The 14,630-nt window shown below is 34.7% G+C and overlaps 1 protein-coding gene across 1 annotated transcript in view; it reads right to left on the bottom strand.

Annotated features, from left to right (window-relative positions):
• LOC132543645 (mucin-2-like) overlaps positions 1 to 14,630 on the bottom strand; it is a 40,601-nt gene that overhangs the window by 12,205 nt on the left and 13,766 nt on the right. The window contains exons 13-29 of the mRNA XM_060207160.1: positions 14,053 to 14,181; positions 13,566 to 13,592; positions 12,580 to 12,694; positions 11,841 to 12,091; positions 10,821 to 10,935; positions 10,043 to 10,323; positions 9,797 to 9,911; positions 8,930 to 9,075; positions 7,831 to 7,945; positions 6,713 to 6,885; positions 5,418 to 5,532; positions 4,908 to 5,086; positions 3,669 to 3,783; positions 2,179 to 2,408; positions 1,902 to 2,016; positions 1,023 to 1,246; positions 275 to 389 (exon numbers count right to left, since the gene is read on the bottom strand). Of these exons, the coding sequence (XP_060063143.1) occupies positions 275 to 389; positions 1,023 to 1,246; positions 1,902 to 2,016; positions 2,179 to 2,408; positions 3,669 to 3,783; positions 4,908 to 5,086; positions 5,418 to 5,532; positions 6,713 to 6,885; positions 7,831 to 7,945; positions 8,930 to 9,075; positions 9,797 to 9,911; positions 10,043 to 10,323; positions 10,821 to 10,935; positions 11,841 to 12,091; positions 12,580 to 12,694; positions 13,566 to 13,592; positions 14,053 to 14,181 (2,560 nt within the window). The remainder of the gene's footprint in view (positions 1 to 274; positions 390 to 1,022; positions 1,247 to 1,901; positions 2,017 to 2,178; positions 2,409 to 3,668; positions 3,784 to 4,907; positions 5,087 to 5,417; positions 5,533 to 6,712; positions 6,886 to 7,830; positions 7,946 to 8,929; positions 9,076 to 9,796; positions 9,912 to 10,042; positions 10,324 to 10,820; positions 10,936 to 11,840; positions 12,092 to 12,579; positions 12,695 to 13,565; positions 13,593 to 14,052; positions 14,182 to 14,630) is intronic.

Here is a 14,630-nt window from a genome sequence, read left to right as displayed (position 1 = left end):
AAAGAAATATTATTCTCATCATTCCAAGGAAAGAAAATGACCAGGCAACCCTCAAATCTGACCATTCCTTTTTTTTATATATTAGATAATAATTTCATTCTTATTTTTAAAATGGTAAAAATTTGCAGAAATTGGCTTGTTTTTTGGCTCCCAGGATTATCAATCTGCATTGTGAGAAACACAAATGACAGTTCAAAAATTACCTTTCACTACACATCATAAAGAGAGCATTCATTTAGAAGTAACATACAGGGGAAAAATGTTTGATAATTACCTCTCGCTACACCTGTAGACACCAGCTGATCCATCTTCACAATAACATACAAAGTCACAGCCATCATACCACTGTTGGCCTTGGTTGTAGTTTTTCCCCTTGTACACACATGTATCTAAAAAATATAATTGGATTACCTGTAAAATTGTCTATTCTATTTTATTCAATACTGGCTTTTATGGCTTCTCTTCCCAAAAAATGCTTCTGACCAAATTTTGTCTAAATGCCTTTATCCAAACTTAAATAGGACTTCTATTTCTTTACTTCCTCTATTGAGGTCCATCCCTCGGCCCCCGAGGAATCCGAAGTCAGACTCACTGTTTATACAAAGTTGAGTCTTCCTCATTAACAATGCTTCTGACCAAAGTTGGACATTTCCAAACATTCTTACTGAAGATGAAGGATTTTTAAGAACTTGCAAAATTCTCTTTTTTGAGCATTGCCCCTCAGGTTTGGGAAGTTTTGACAGTTGGGAAAGGAAGAGGGGGAGAGGGAGCCACATTCATCATTTATACAAAATTAGATACCCTTCTCAAAATGATGCTTATGGGAAAATTTAGAGCCATTTATGACTTAAAGAAATGAGAAAAAAAAATATAGAGATTTATGATGGACACAACGCCATGCTACATAAGCTCATATCGCCAGATTAAGTAAGAAAGGAACAGAAATTTCTTCCAATTTTTACCAAAGTATTTGGGCAATGTATGTTAGGCATCCACCAAATCAAGTGAATACATATTGTTACCTAATGGTGTTGGTGCTGGAGTTGGCAAGGAACCTGGGCCAGGTGCAAGAGTAGGACCAACTCCTGGACCTGGGGGTCCTAAAGTCGGGCCAACAGGAGGGGTTGGGAAGTTAGTGATGCCTTGAGTCACACCCTGAAAGTCACATTCTGGAGTCTTACAACAAGGGTTTGCAGGATCCTTCACTAGACGGCACTGTGCAGGAAGATTCAAATATCTTCGACACCTAAGTGAAAAAAGACAAGAAATTTCAGAACATTAGACCAACTAACCTAATATCCCCTGATGCACAAACAAAAAATAAATTATGAATATTACAAAACCAGAAATATTCAAAATAAAACACAAACAAAACTAATAATGAGGTTTTTTTTGTAAACATTTACACAATACCTAGTAAACATCAACTTGTCAACAAAAGACCGACAATTGTACACACGTACATACATTGGTTGCACCTGTGCATCGTGTATATGCATTTTAACCACTGAAAACAAAGTCATTCATTCAGATAACTCATTAAGATCTGTTTAAAGAATAAAAGTATATATCACTAGTGTAGTATACCCTGGAATGCTTTTTCATTGGTTGCAAAAGGCAGAAATTGATTAATATAAACAATGACATAAGGTCATAAAATGTGAGTGGGAGGACAAAATGGCTGCCTCCCTCTGATACTTCACTTTTTAACTCTATATCTGTCAAATGTTATGTGATTATTTTTGTTTGTTTTCATTTCTTATGAGACTTTAGGAAACTTGTCAAGATGTTTTTCATTGCTCACCAACGTTCAAAAAAATAAAAAGTACTAAGACTAGTTTCATAGAATTTAAGAGAAAACTCATTTAAGATCCTACATGTATGTTCTACAGCACACTTACCTTTCAACACATTTGAATTTGCCTGTTGATGCTGTCACACATTCACATTGGTAGTCGCAGCCATCATACCACTTCTCGCCTTGACCATACCGTGCTCCTTTGTACTCGCACCACGCTGGAAATGTCATAAATTGTCTACAAATCCTCTTTATCTTAATGCTTGCATATATTATACACTTTTGTTTAGCAAGAAAATGCAAGAGAAGAAATAAGTTTCATCTTTTCACACCATGCAAATCTATTGCACTTTATCAGACATACAGTAATGATGACTTACTAAGAAGAGGTGGGGCCACTGCAGAACCCCCGGGGACAGGTGCTGGTGTTGGTATATTAATGCTTCCACTGATGACTCCTGGAGCGGCAGTAGGGATCTGATCTGGAGTGAGGCCTCCTGTGGCATTACCAGTCAATGGTGGGAATATACACCGTGGTGCAAGGCAACAGGCATCATTAACGTCTGCCACCAAACTACATTCACTGCCCAAGTTGTTATATTGTGGGCACCTATAGATATTTAGAAAAATATTTTAAAACAATGATATTGTCCTGCCTTAGGATCTATTTCAACACTACCAAGTACTCATACGAAAGTTATTGAAATACAAATCAAAATCACAGTGACCTATATTTGATATGTTGATATGGAACGTAAGTTTGATGTTGGAACCATTACCCCATTAGAACCCTTGTAATGTGAAATATTCTAATGCTCATGTTTGTTATTGTCTTGCAATGTAGTCAGCATTAAAACTATTATATTTTTTCATTATGCAAGCAGATTATCTTATTGATAAGGAAATAAGTCAAACCTTACAAGAGTATCAATGATATTATATATCTCTGGTAATAAGCCAACTCATAGTACCAATGCTATTTCTATGTCCTGCAATAAGCCAACTCCCTGGGTAAGGAGAAATGTTTTGATAAGCTGAGATTACTGCAGGATAGTTATATTACAAATGAAGTTACCAAAACTGAACACTGAAACATTATCTGAATGGATCGGATTACCATTGTGGTTTAACTTGAACAAATATCTCGAATAAGGCGTTTCTTTGATCAAGGTCCAAAGACAAGGTCACAGTGATCTGACTTTACACAGATATCCCAATGTGCATCAATGTTCAATATAGTCACCAGAATCAAATGATATAGAAAATGGGACTCAAGCAAGTTACTTGCATGATCCATGAAAAAACGCTCATTGCCAAGGTTATAGTGACCTTATAAGGTGAATCAGGCCAAATCGAAGAGGAAATAAGGCCAGAACAAGATCTTTTCCATTAACGTGATAAACAATTATCTAGTGGTCAATTATATATATTAAATACATTTACAAGATATTTTGGTGGTAAATCAATGTTAGAAACATTTCTGTTGATTATAGTCTTTCATATTCTGTGCAAAATAATGATATTAATAATGAACCCAAACAACACCAACTATGACCGTTATGTAATTAAAGTCTCTAATTGAGAAACTGCAATGTCATTCCTAAAAACTTTTGGCAATATTAAAGAAAAGTTTGTGCATAAAAAATCAATTTAAAATATTCAATAGTGTAAGTATATATCATTGTCAAAATTTTGCTGCTGAGAAAAACACGATGTAGAATCAATGGAAAGTGTCAGACATCACAAATGCTTGCACAGTTTTATATCAGACATGAGATTGGAGCTTGTGCATTGCCTAGAACTCAGGTGTTTAATAGACATGGTGTTTGGACTAGAGGTCCAGTGGCTGTTTCATCTGTTACATGTTTACCTTTCATTACAGACATAGACTCCCCTACTGGCATCGTCACATCTACACCTGAACTGACAGCCAACCTCCCATTCCTGACCTTGGACGTACTGAGCATTCTCATAAACACAGAATTCTGTAATGAAATATCATTACTTATTGGTAATCGAACATGTTTTAAATTGATTTTCAAATAAATCTTTAGGTTTCACATGACAACTAGAGTATGTATATCAGTGTTCACAAGCAACTGTTTACACCAATTTTTTCAAACGCGTCATTCATGAGGCTAAGCAAAACAGCCCTTCCCAATTCAAAGGAACAAACACTATTTCATTAAAATGCATAAAAATCTTAAAATGCACCTTAAAATTGACATAAAAAAATTTGTCAAATCACAATGCTTTTAAATCAATAATCAACCACATTTAAAGATTAAAATTCTCCAAAAATCAAAAGGCAAACTCCTTCAAAAATGATTCATCTTCAGTTGAAAAGCAAAGCATTGTCATGAAAATAAGGTGTACCTGAAGGTTTAAACAATGAGAAAATGAGTCTGACAGGAGAGACAGGCATTGTTAAAACAATATGTAGCCTGGATGTCAGTTGTTATTGATGTCTATGGTGCAACAGGACTGACAGGATACACTGGCATGGTTAACACAATATGTAGCCTGGATGACATTTGTTATTGATGTCTATGGTGTAATGGGCCTGACAGCAGTGATGAGCATTGTTAACACAATATGTAGCCTGGATGACATTTGTTATTGATGTCTATGGTGTAATTGGCCTGACAGCAGTGATGAGCATTGTTAACACAATATGTAGCCTGGATGACATTTGTTATTGATGTCTATGGTGTAATGGGCCTGACAGCAGTGATGAGCATTGTTAACACAATATGTAGCCTGGATAATAACTGTTATTGATGTCTATGGTGTAATGTGTATGATAGGAGACACACATTGTTAACACCATACACCCCAACATAAAATGGTAGGAGCATAAAAATAAAATGTTTTCAAGTGAGAAACCGAAACCATAGAAAAATGTATAGACAAAAAAAATGTTTACAACAGATGGAAGTGCAGATTAATCTATAAACTGACAACGCCATTATATATCACCCTTAATTCAAGGGCGTATAAACATACTTTGTCCGTATCCTAGGCCTTGACCCCCAGTGTAAATGTCCTCTACGACAAAATAAAGACTCTTAAAACATGCCAATGACTCCTTTAAATGCAGTTGACTTACGAGCATTGGGTGCTAGTGTTGGTATTGGGTTTGGTGCCGCTGTAGTTCCACCAATGACAGGATTGACACCAGTGACTACTGACCCTGTCTGGCCATCACACACTGGCCTCTTACAGCAAGGTTTTGTAAAGTCAGAGATCAGACGACAGTTAGAAGGCAGACCCGGGTATTGGGGGCACCTGAAAAAACAAGACAATGCAATATATGCAGCTAAGCTTGCAAAACATCACTATGTGATTTCTGTATTTGAAAGCAGCATCTTAATATAAAAGACACCTAAACAGAATGGCTATAAAGCCATTTAGCATTGAATTTAGTTCGCAAAATATGTAGACTTTTATTCATTCAAACAGACAGTTGGGAAATCTGTCTCCTTGAATTTAAGATAACTTATGATGACAAGCCTTACTAACCATATATTCATAAGAGGCTCTGTCGGTATTGGATATTTACAATTTTTGTTAAATTCTCAAGACAATTTAAAACCATAGAGAGTATTCTAGAACATACTTGTCAGTACACTCATAATGTCCCTTGCCTGCTTCCACACATGTACAATCATAATCGCAGCCATCTGACCAGGTATCACCCTGAACATAACTATCTCCTTTGTATATACATTTTCCTGCAAATAAAAACATCCAGAATCACGGTAAATTTTAATTACTGAAACCAAAAGAATAAAAGTAACCTGGAAAAGGTGTTCTTCTATTAAAGTAGTACCCAGTAACTCCTGTCTTAAGAGATGTTTTTCGAATTAACTGGATCCAGAGCAAATCATCTTGTCAGAAAATTGGCAGTATTCACATAACATGAAAATTTGTTAGCAAAATCGAAAGTTACTGATGGAACATTTTTTTTCATTTAATCCAATGTAGTTCAGTAATAATAGTTTTAAAATTTCAATTTGTGACGATATAAACAAGTTAAGCTAACATGATGTTATGTTACATCACAGCATTTAAGAAAAATGCACAAGCTGTACAGTTTTCTGCTCAATTCGGACTTTGCTGTAAGCTGAACAAAATTTAAACACTCTTTTCCTGAGGGGTCTTCAAGAAGTCACTTTGACCATTAAGTTTTCCCAGCTAAAGACATGAGAAGGCAATGGTGATATTTGTAATAGAATTTGACAGAATCTGCTTTGGTAAATCTAATAAGAAAATGTTGATAAACTACATGTGAAAAGAGTAAATGTTTGGTCAAATACAAGAAATTGTCAGCTGTGCAAAAGGCAGCAATTACTGCCTCATTGTTCCACATCAATTCAGCCACTACGATTAATAGACAAGCTAAAAGATTAAGAAACCATCTACTGGTCTTCTTGAGGGTGGCCTCATACAAAAGTTTTAAATATAGAATTATCACTGAAATCATGAAAAATGCAAACAAAGTGAGAAAGTGTTCATATAAACACTCCCATCCCAAATTGTAGTCAAGTAAGAACTTGATTTAATGAAATTCTTCATAAATGTTTTAATTCATTGAGGTATTAATGAGAAATCACTCTTTTAAAATCAGTCATAGATAATTCTATTTGACTCATGAACACAAAAACATACTTTTTATGATTTTTTTATTATATCTCTTTAGTATGAAAATGAACTAGATCTGTTGAGTGATTCATCTCATTTCAATCTTTTGCTATGGAACCCAGGAGCTAAGGGATGCATAGAGGGACAGATGCAGAGAGAGTAATGACAGATTCCTTTATCAATAAGAGGTGCATGATTAGTCTATTTCAACTAATTTGCTAATGTCAGCAGTCATTGTTAATTACACATACAAAAATACCATAGACTGACCAATGCTGGCACCCTGATAGCCTGAATAGTAGCCTGTAGGTGCTGGGGTGGGGATCTGTGTGGCAGTGCCAGTTGTGTTTTGTGCTGGACAGCTTGGAATTCTGCAGCAGTAAGGGTCGTTGGGATCTGGTACCATTGTACAGCTGGCATTGATAGAGTTGAACGTAGGACATCTGAAAAATACATGTCAATTTGTAAAGAAGTGGATTTTTATATAAGTACAAACACAACTTATCATATCTTAACCAAGATGATCATGCATGCTTAAGGATAAGTACTTTGGAATGGAAATGGAAATAATCTTGTTAGTGATACAACCACCACTGGAACAAGACACAAAAAAATGAACTGATGACGTCTGAAGTTCCATGCTTACATTGAAAGTGAGAGATTGATCTTGGAAATGACAATCAACTTAGTAGTGGAAAACTAGTCTTGGGAGTGTGACACTAACCTCAAGCAAGTAACACCAATTTGGAGAGATAATGACTTTGGGAGTGATATACTGACCTTAAGTGTGACACAAGTGTGACCTTTAAAGTGAGACACTAGAATGAGACATTGACTGGTATGTAGAAATAATGACCTTGAGAGCCAGATACTGACTTTAAGAGCGAAACCCTGACCATAAGAGTAAGACACAGACCTTTTGAAAGAAACTGGCCTTTAATCTGAGATAGTGACCTTTTAGAGTAGACACTAACCTTCGAGAAATATTGACCTTAAGAGTGAAACCCTAACTTTTAGAGAAATACTGACTTTTAGAGTGAGACACTAACCTTTAGTGTGAGACACTAACCTTTAGAGAAATACTAACCTTTATAGTGAGACACTAACCTTTAGAGAAATACTCACCTTTAGATTGAGACGCTAACCTTTAGAGAAATACTCACCTTTAGATTGAGACACTAACCTTTAGAGAAATACTAACCTTCAGAGTGAGACGCTAACCTTTAGAGAAATACTCACCTTTAGATTGAGACACTAACCTTTAAAGAAATATTTAACTTTAGAGTTAGACACTAACCTTTACAGCAATAATTACCTTTAGTGGGAGATACTGGTCTTTAGAGTGAGAAACTGGAGAAAGATTCTGACCCTTAGAGTCAAATACTTACCTTGTGAGGCATCTGTAGGCTCCTGAGAGAGCATCATCACAGGTACATTTGTAATCACAGCCATCAAACCAGGATTGGCCTTGTTTGTAGATGGTATTCTTGTATTCACAGTGATCTATAAGCAATAGTCACATTTATTAATAGAATTGACATGTTTCTTTGGACTGTGTAATATTTATCTATTTATCTAATTGCCGAGCATACAGTTTGGTATCCATACTTAGAGTGCAGCAACCCAGTGACCACCTACAAACTTTGGAATGGCATTGGATCTACTTCAATTGTTAATCATTTGTAACAGATACAAATGCATGTATGACGAAAACCACAGGTTCACATAAACATATTAGTCCTATCAATATATAATTCATTCGTAAATAATACTCAACACAACATCACTAACAACATGATGCTACTGTTGTTGGAAATTATGACAAGGAGATGCTACTATCCTCCTCCAGTTTAGACACTTTTTTTCTCTCAATACTGATAACATCAGAGATTTCTATATTTAGAAGTGATGTACCTAAGGGATCACTTTAAAATCAGTATTCCTACAAATGAAATGTTGTGTCATTTCTATTTTATCTTTTCCCTACATCTAATTTGTAAGAAGGAAAGAATTTCAAACTTTCAATTTCTTAAGTGAAGTCCAGCAATGTTTGCTTGCAATATGAATTGGGATGCATATTGCCAAACCCTCCCTATTCTAGGAGGGAGACTTCAGGTTTTTGACTCAAACTTTCTATTTAGATTGTCTTCGTCAAAATGTTTATTATATTCTTGAAATTTTGAACATGTGCAATCTCCTCTGGATTTTCAGATAAGTGGACACGTATGAGGATATTATATTGTTATTTATCTCCATATTAAACTTACAAAAATGCTGGTGTTTCTAATTCAGACAGCTTCTTTAATCGATATTGAGACATTTGCCTCAACTTTGTCAATTTATAGAGTGAACTTTATTTAATCATGTGGTGGGTTCCCATCCTACTACAACACAGAAACACACAGAGAAATTTGACAGCATACTTCTCTAGCAAGTATAGCATGCTGAAGCTTAGAGGACATCGAAAAAGAACTTGTGTTAACTTACCAGACGGAGGTTTCGCTGTACTGATGTATCCAGTGTTGGTTACATAATTGATTGGAAAGTTACAATATGGAATTTTACAACAAGGATTGGACGGATCTTGTTTGAGGTAGCAGTATGGTTGTGGCAGATTTCCGAAGTGGTTGCATCTATACAAAGAGTTAATAAGGAAATGCGTTAAAGAATAATTGTATTGGGAAATAAACGATTTTAAATCTTCTACATGTAAATAGGAATAACACATGTTAACTTGAACCATGAGTGCAAAAGTATAAAAAGATGTACCAGTTTGCTTGTTAACATATGAAAATCAACACCATGCAGTCAGTTGTCAAGACAACACTTGAAAGTTGAATTACATAAATTGATGCAAAATAATGTGTGATAAGTTTCTCAGTTAAGAATCTATCCAATAATTTAGCATTATATATAGCGTAAATAAACCTTATAGTTGTCTGTAACGGGATATAATGTATATATTATCTTATGTTTACTACTGATAACACCAATTTTGTATGCGTCCCTTTCTTATATGCATGTATGTCTATTGATCTTGTCTATCGTAATACTGATTTCAAAGCTATAACAGAGTGAATTAAAATTACTCTGTTTCTTAACAAAAGTAATTCAATTAAAGAGAACATACTTATTGTTGTAAAGAGTTCTTAAGTTAATGTACCATAATGCAATACATCATTAATGTATCTATCAAACTTAACAATTAAAACCAAATATATTGCAACAAAGTGTAGTTGGGAAATTAAGATATTGTACAAGCTTAATGCACTAGACAACAATCACATACCAGTAGAGAAGTGTTAACTCTACACCACTCCTAAGTCATTAAACATGGTAAAACCTGCGACTCACTTTTCAATACATCTGTACAGTCCACTCCTAGAGTCTTCACACACACAGTTATAGTCACAACCATCCTCCCAGGTCTGACCTTGACTATATAGTGTACCCCGATACACACAGTGACCTACAAAATATCAAACAGAATCTACACATAAGTTAAAGATAAGGTATACACTTCTTAAAATACAAGAAAAGAACGGCAGGCTCTGAACTCTAGACTTGTAGAAATTTATCTTTCATTAACAATGAACTTACCTATTCCTCCAGTGATGTTTGCTCTTTCTGTGGGTGGGGCAGGTGTGAGGTTAGTCCCGAAGATCAGAACACTCCCAGTGTATTCATTTTGGTTGTACAATTCTCCAACAGTTGGTGGTCTCACCAATCCATGGTATTGTACCGCTGGCTGGAATGATGGGATAGGTATAAAAGTACTTCCTGTTATAGGGTCATATCGACACCTGGGTGCCTGGCAACATGGGTCATTGGCATCAGTCTCCATGTGGCATGACGATGGAAGATTCTGGTACATCGGACACCTTAAACATGTAGAATGTTCAATATTAATTCTTTTACAAATAAATGAAAAGGGGCCAGAGCGATATAAGCCAGTAGCCTGAAGATCTTTGAGATATGGTAATGGAATAACATATCCATATGTGATGTTGATTTGAATGATGGGATAATCTATTTCAACATTCTCTCAGACATTACCAACAATGATTATTATCATTATTACATTCTTATCAGCCCATCAACACATAAATGGTCATTGGGGCCATCAAACAGTGAAAGACACAGTGATCCAAAAGAAAATAACATCAAATAAACTAAAAGGTAAAAGACAAAAGTTAAAAATCTTAAAATATTATCACAAAAGTTTAAAATTTTAAGTCATATCCTGTAATAAAGACCATCTTTCAGATAACCTAGAATTTCATAAATCTGAAAAGTTTCAGAATAGGTATTAAGACTTGTAACATTGTAACAAGAGTTTATGGTTTGGAATATTTTCTAAGTGTCAAAATTATCATACTTAGGCCTGCAGGAATAGACTCCCTTTGTGCTGTCTGTACACTGACAAGAATAGCTGCAGCCATCCTCCCAAGTCTGGTCCTGTACATACAACTGACCTTTGAACAGGCAGCCCTCTGTATTGGTATGAAATCAATTAGATATTTAGACCAAATAAACATTTACATTGAAATAATTATATATAGAAACATTTTTTACGACCACAAGAACAAGGAATTTGAAAAACAAATTTAAGAATTTTCAACACAGCTTATAGCCCCCAACAATTTTTCATGTTTGCTTTCATTTAGATAAATATTCAAGCTAGAAAGAGCTTCAAAACAACACATCAGCATCCTAGGGCTTTTATTGAACACGAGATGCATTGTTTAACATTTATTTTTCTTTGAAAGTTAAATCTTTTCCCTATTTTCTCTTCTGATGGTTCTGCTCTTAATTATATGTAATTTGAAAATTCCTCTAAGAAATGAACATCAAAAATAGTCTTCAACTGTCAAATCAAAGATGGCAGCAAGTCAGCTATCTTTACATCAGTCTCAAAATCATAAGGGTACAACTATGGACAATGGGGAACCTTCACATGAAATTTTATAAAGATCTATTTTGTCCTCAAGAAAAAGTAATAACAGATAATAAAGCAGAGTACATCTAGGGAACAAGGAAAAGCGACATATGAAATTTCAGAAAGATCAAGCCAATAGTACTTAAGAAATACTGATAAAAATAAGTGTTTATTTTCATGGATGGGCAACAGACTTTTGGTGTCAATAGCCCACCATCATCAAAAAGAGAGACTTGAATGTGAAATCTGATCAATCTGTGATACACAATACGGTAAACATTGCAGGAAATAAGAAATTCTTCAGTCAGGAAATTAGTTCATCTGTTAACTCTGCAACTTCAGCTGCAGCATTTTAAAGCTTCATTAATTATATATAAACATCTAGAAGACATTCAATAATTTTCATTAAGCTGAAAAAAAACCCACAAACGCCAGACCTGAGTACAAGTATTTACATACTTAGAGTTGGGGCGACAAATCCTGTGCCTCCAGCTCCAGGTGCTACAGTAGCTCCAGATGGCTGGGTAGGTGACACAACTTGCTGACCACCAGTTGGGTTAAGGACATGAATCAGACCTCCACTCCCAATGGAGTTGGGATCAGTGGTAGAACCTATGAAGTTGCCAGAGTCACATCGAACAGTGGTGCAACAGTCTGTGTTATGTTTGCTCTCGTAACAGCCGGCAGGTAGATTGTTGTATTTTGGACAACTGTGAAAATAACAATTTATAATGTAGCTTCTTTTATTCAATTGTACCCTATCTGTTTCACATTTACACATCGTAACAATATTCAACAATTGAAGTTTTTACTTTAATTTCATTTAGAAAAATGATCCCATTCATCTAGCCTGACTTACTGGAAATTAATTACAAATCAACATTATTCACTTGATACATCCTATCCCTTATAGATGGTCCATTTCTAGACTAAGCTTCCCATTCCTTCCCCACAAATTACTGGCGTATGGTAAAACCTGCAAATGTTCGGGAGCATTTTATTTCTGTGATGTTTGTGTATCACAAAAGTGTAAAATAAAAATCCTTTGCCACCTCCTAATATGACAAACATTTTAACATTTAATAAAATTATTTCTGGTTAGCTTATTAACAATATCAAGTTCTTATCCAAATAATATGGAAGTCTTGTATGACAAATAGAAGTCATTAACATGATGTTTTGTGCGAATTTTACTAACGTGTTGTCACATCTGTAGTAGCCATACACAGCATTCTCACAAGTACACTGTGTGTCACAACCAATGGTCCAAGACTGGCCCTGTCCATAGGACTGACCATGATATACACATTTGTCTGTAAAATATTGAATATCTTTCATATTGCACATAAAATTGGTTTTCATAAATATATATATGACAATTGTTTACATATGAATACAAAGAATGACATCTGTTGACCTTTTTGCTAATTATTCATGGTGTCAGTTTTTAATTATCAATGAAATTATTTCTTTTGCTGAAGAACTTAGACATACCATATGTTAAGATGTTACAAGTAATGGAATTCAGATCAGTTTACTATTCTTTCAATGATAAGATTTAATTGGTATCAATTTTAGCTAGGAGGTAGGACTTGTTACCCAGTGCAATAACAATCACTTCCACAAAACTGACAGTAGAATAGCTTTAATAATGCATAAATTTTTAGACTGTGACATGTAACAATTAATTTGATTTTAAGGGTTTCTTCTCAATGCTGTGATTTTCGAGCAAGATGCAAATGATAGAAACTCTCAACACAGGGTTTTGAGAAACACAGGTGAGGAGGGGGAAGATTCACAGTCGTCCTAATGATTTCATACGGAAATATTCAACTTCCTTATGCGATATGAAGTAGGTCTCGTTTGATGCTCATTATTATACCTGTGGGTTATATTGCTGTTAACAGTGTTCTCATTTGGGAACATGACATTAGTAAGTAGGTTTGACCAAGATTTACATAGTAGGTGTCAATGATGAAATAGAAAAAGCTTACCAGGTACTCTTCTGGAACACCTGGTCTTATTCTCCTTGTTAATTCTTCAGGAGTTTTAATGATTTTGACTTTGAACTATGATTTTGTAGCCATGTTCATACTTTCTTTGTTGTTTCTATTCATGAAGTAGTTTCTTGTATTGATTTATAGCTAGAAAGACTGATGTAAAGTTACCAAGAGTCATCATTACCTTGTGAATTAGGGGTTGGCTCTCCACCTAGAGATGAAGAATTCAATCATTTTAGTCTGTGCAACATCATCAAACAAGTATCGACAACATACTAGATACTATTGAAAGTTTTCATAGCAGCCATAAATAAGATCAAAACAATCAGATGAAGATAATGACTTATTTCTAGTAATTTTGAACCAAAGATCGGTATCATACTTTACAGATCGATATCTAATTCCAAAATGAAGTTCTGAAGTACTAATCTAATAATATGAAATTATTTTGATTGAAAGGGACAAATGTTATAATTGATTTATATCTTTAAGTTTAATTGCAATGACAGTCTAAAAATTGTTCCTTTTATGAAAGAAAAACAAAAACAAAAGTTTTCTATGTAACTGGTTACAATATGAAACATTTAAATTTTTTTCTACATTTATATCAAGTATCATTTTCAAAACTTACAAAGACCTGTAGAAATAAGCTAACAAAGCCAAACACTCACCACAAATACCACAGAACTTCCTGCAGTTGTCCGTGGACCAGTCTCGGAAATTGGTACAAACATCTTTTCCATACTGAGCGCATGTATTTATACGATCAATACAAGGTAGTGGAGTTGTTGGGTTGGCTCCTGACAAGAGATGAAGTTAAAATGTAGAAAATCATTTCAAAACAATAAAAAAAGTTATGATTCCTTCTGGTATACCATTTTCCTATGTTCCCTTACATTTCACCAATCAATCTAAGTGCAGTTGCTGTTTTTGTTCAAAGAAAGTATTTTGGAATCTCCTTTCTTCTGCAGGCTGTTTTTGTCAGGTACAAAATCTTGGACAATTGAAATCTAATATATACAGGGAAATGAAGGAATATTTTATATAAATTATACACATACATATAAATGTAATTGGAGTTTTTAAAAGCTAGTCTTTAGGAAAGTGTTTTTTGAAAAATGCATATTGCCGAAATGTCAGTAATCTGAAAAGCAAGCATTCGCCCATACATTGGGCAGTAATGGGGGAAAAGTGATCAATTCTTGGTCATCAATAGGGGCATTATTCTTTTAGTTGTTGTTCAAGAAAA

This window comes from Ylistrum balloti, unplaced genomic scaffold (genome assembly GCF_031769215.1).
Source record: "Ylistrum balloti isolate Yb309-2 unplaced genomic scaffold, AGI_CSIRO_Ybal_v1 Utg369760, whole genome shotgun sequence".
Classification (NCBI taxonomy): Eukaryota; Metazoa; Mollusca; class Bivalvia; order Pectinida; family Pectinidae; genus Ylistrum; species Ylistrum balloti.
The sequence above is the reverse complement of the archived record's forward strand: the minus strand, read 5'-3'. Positions and strand labels throughout refer to the sequence as shown.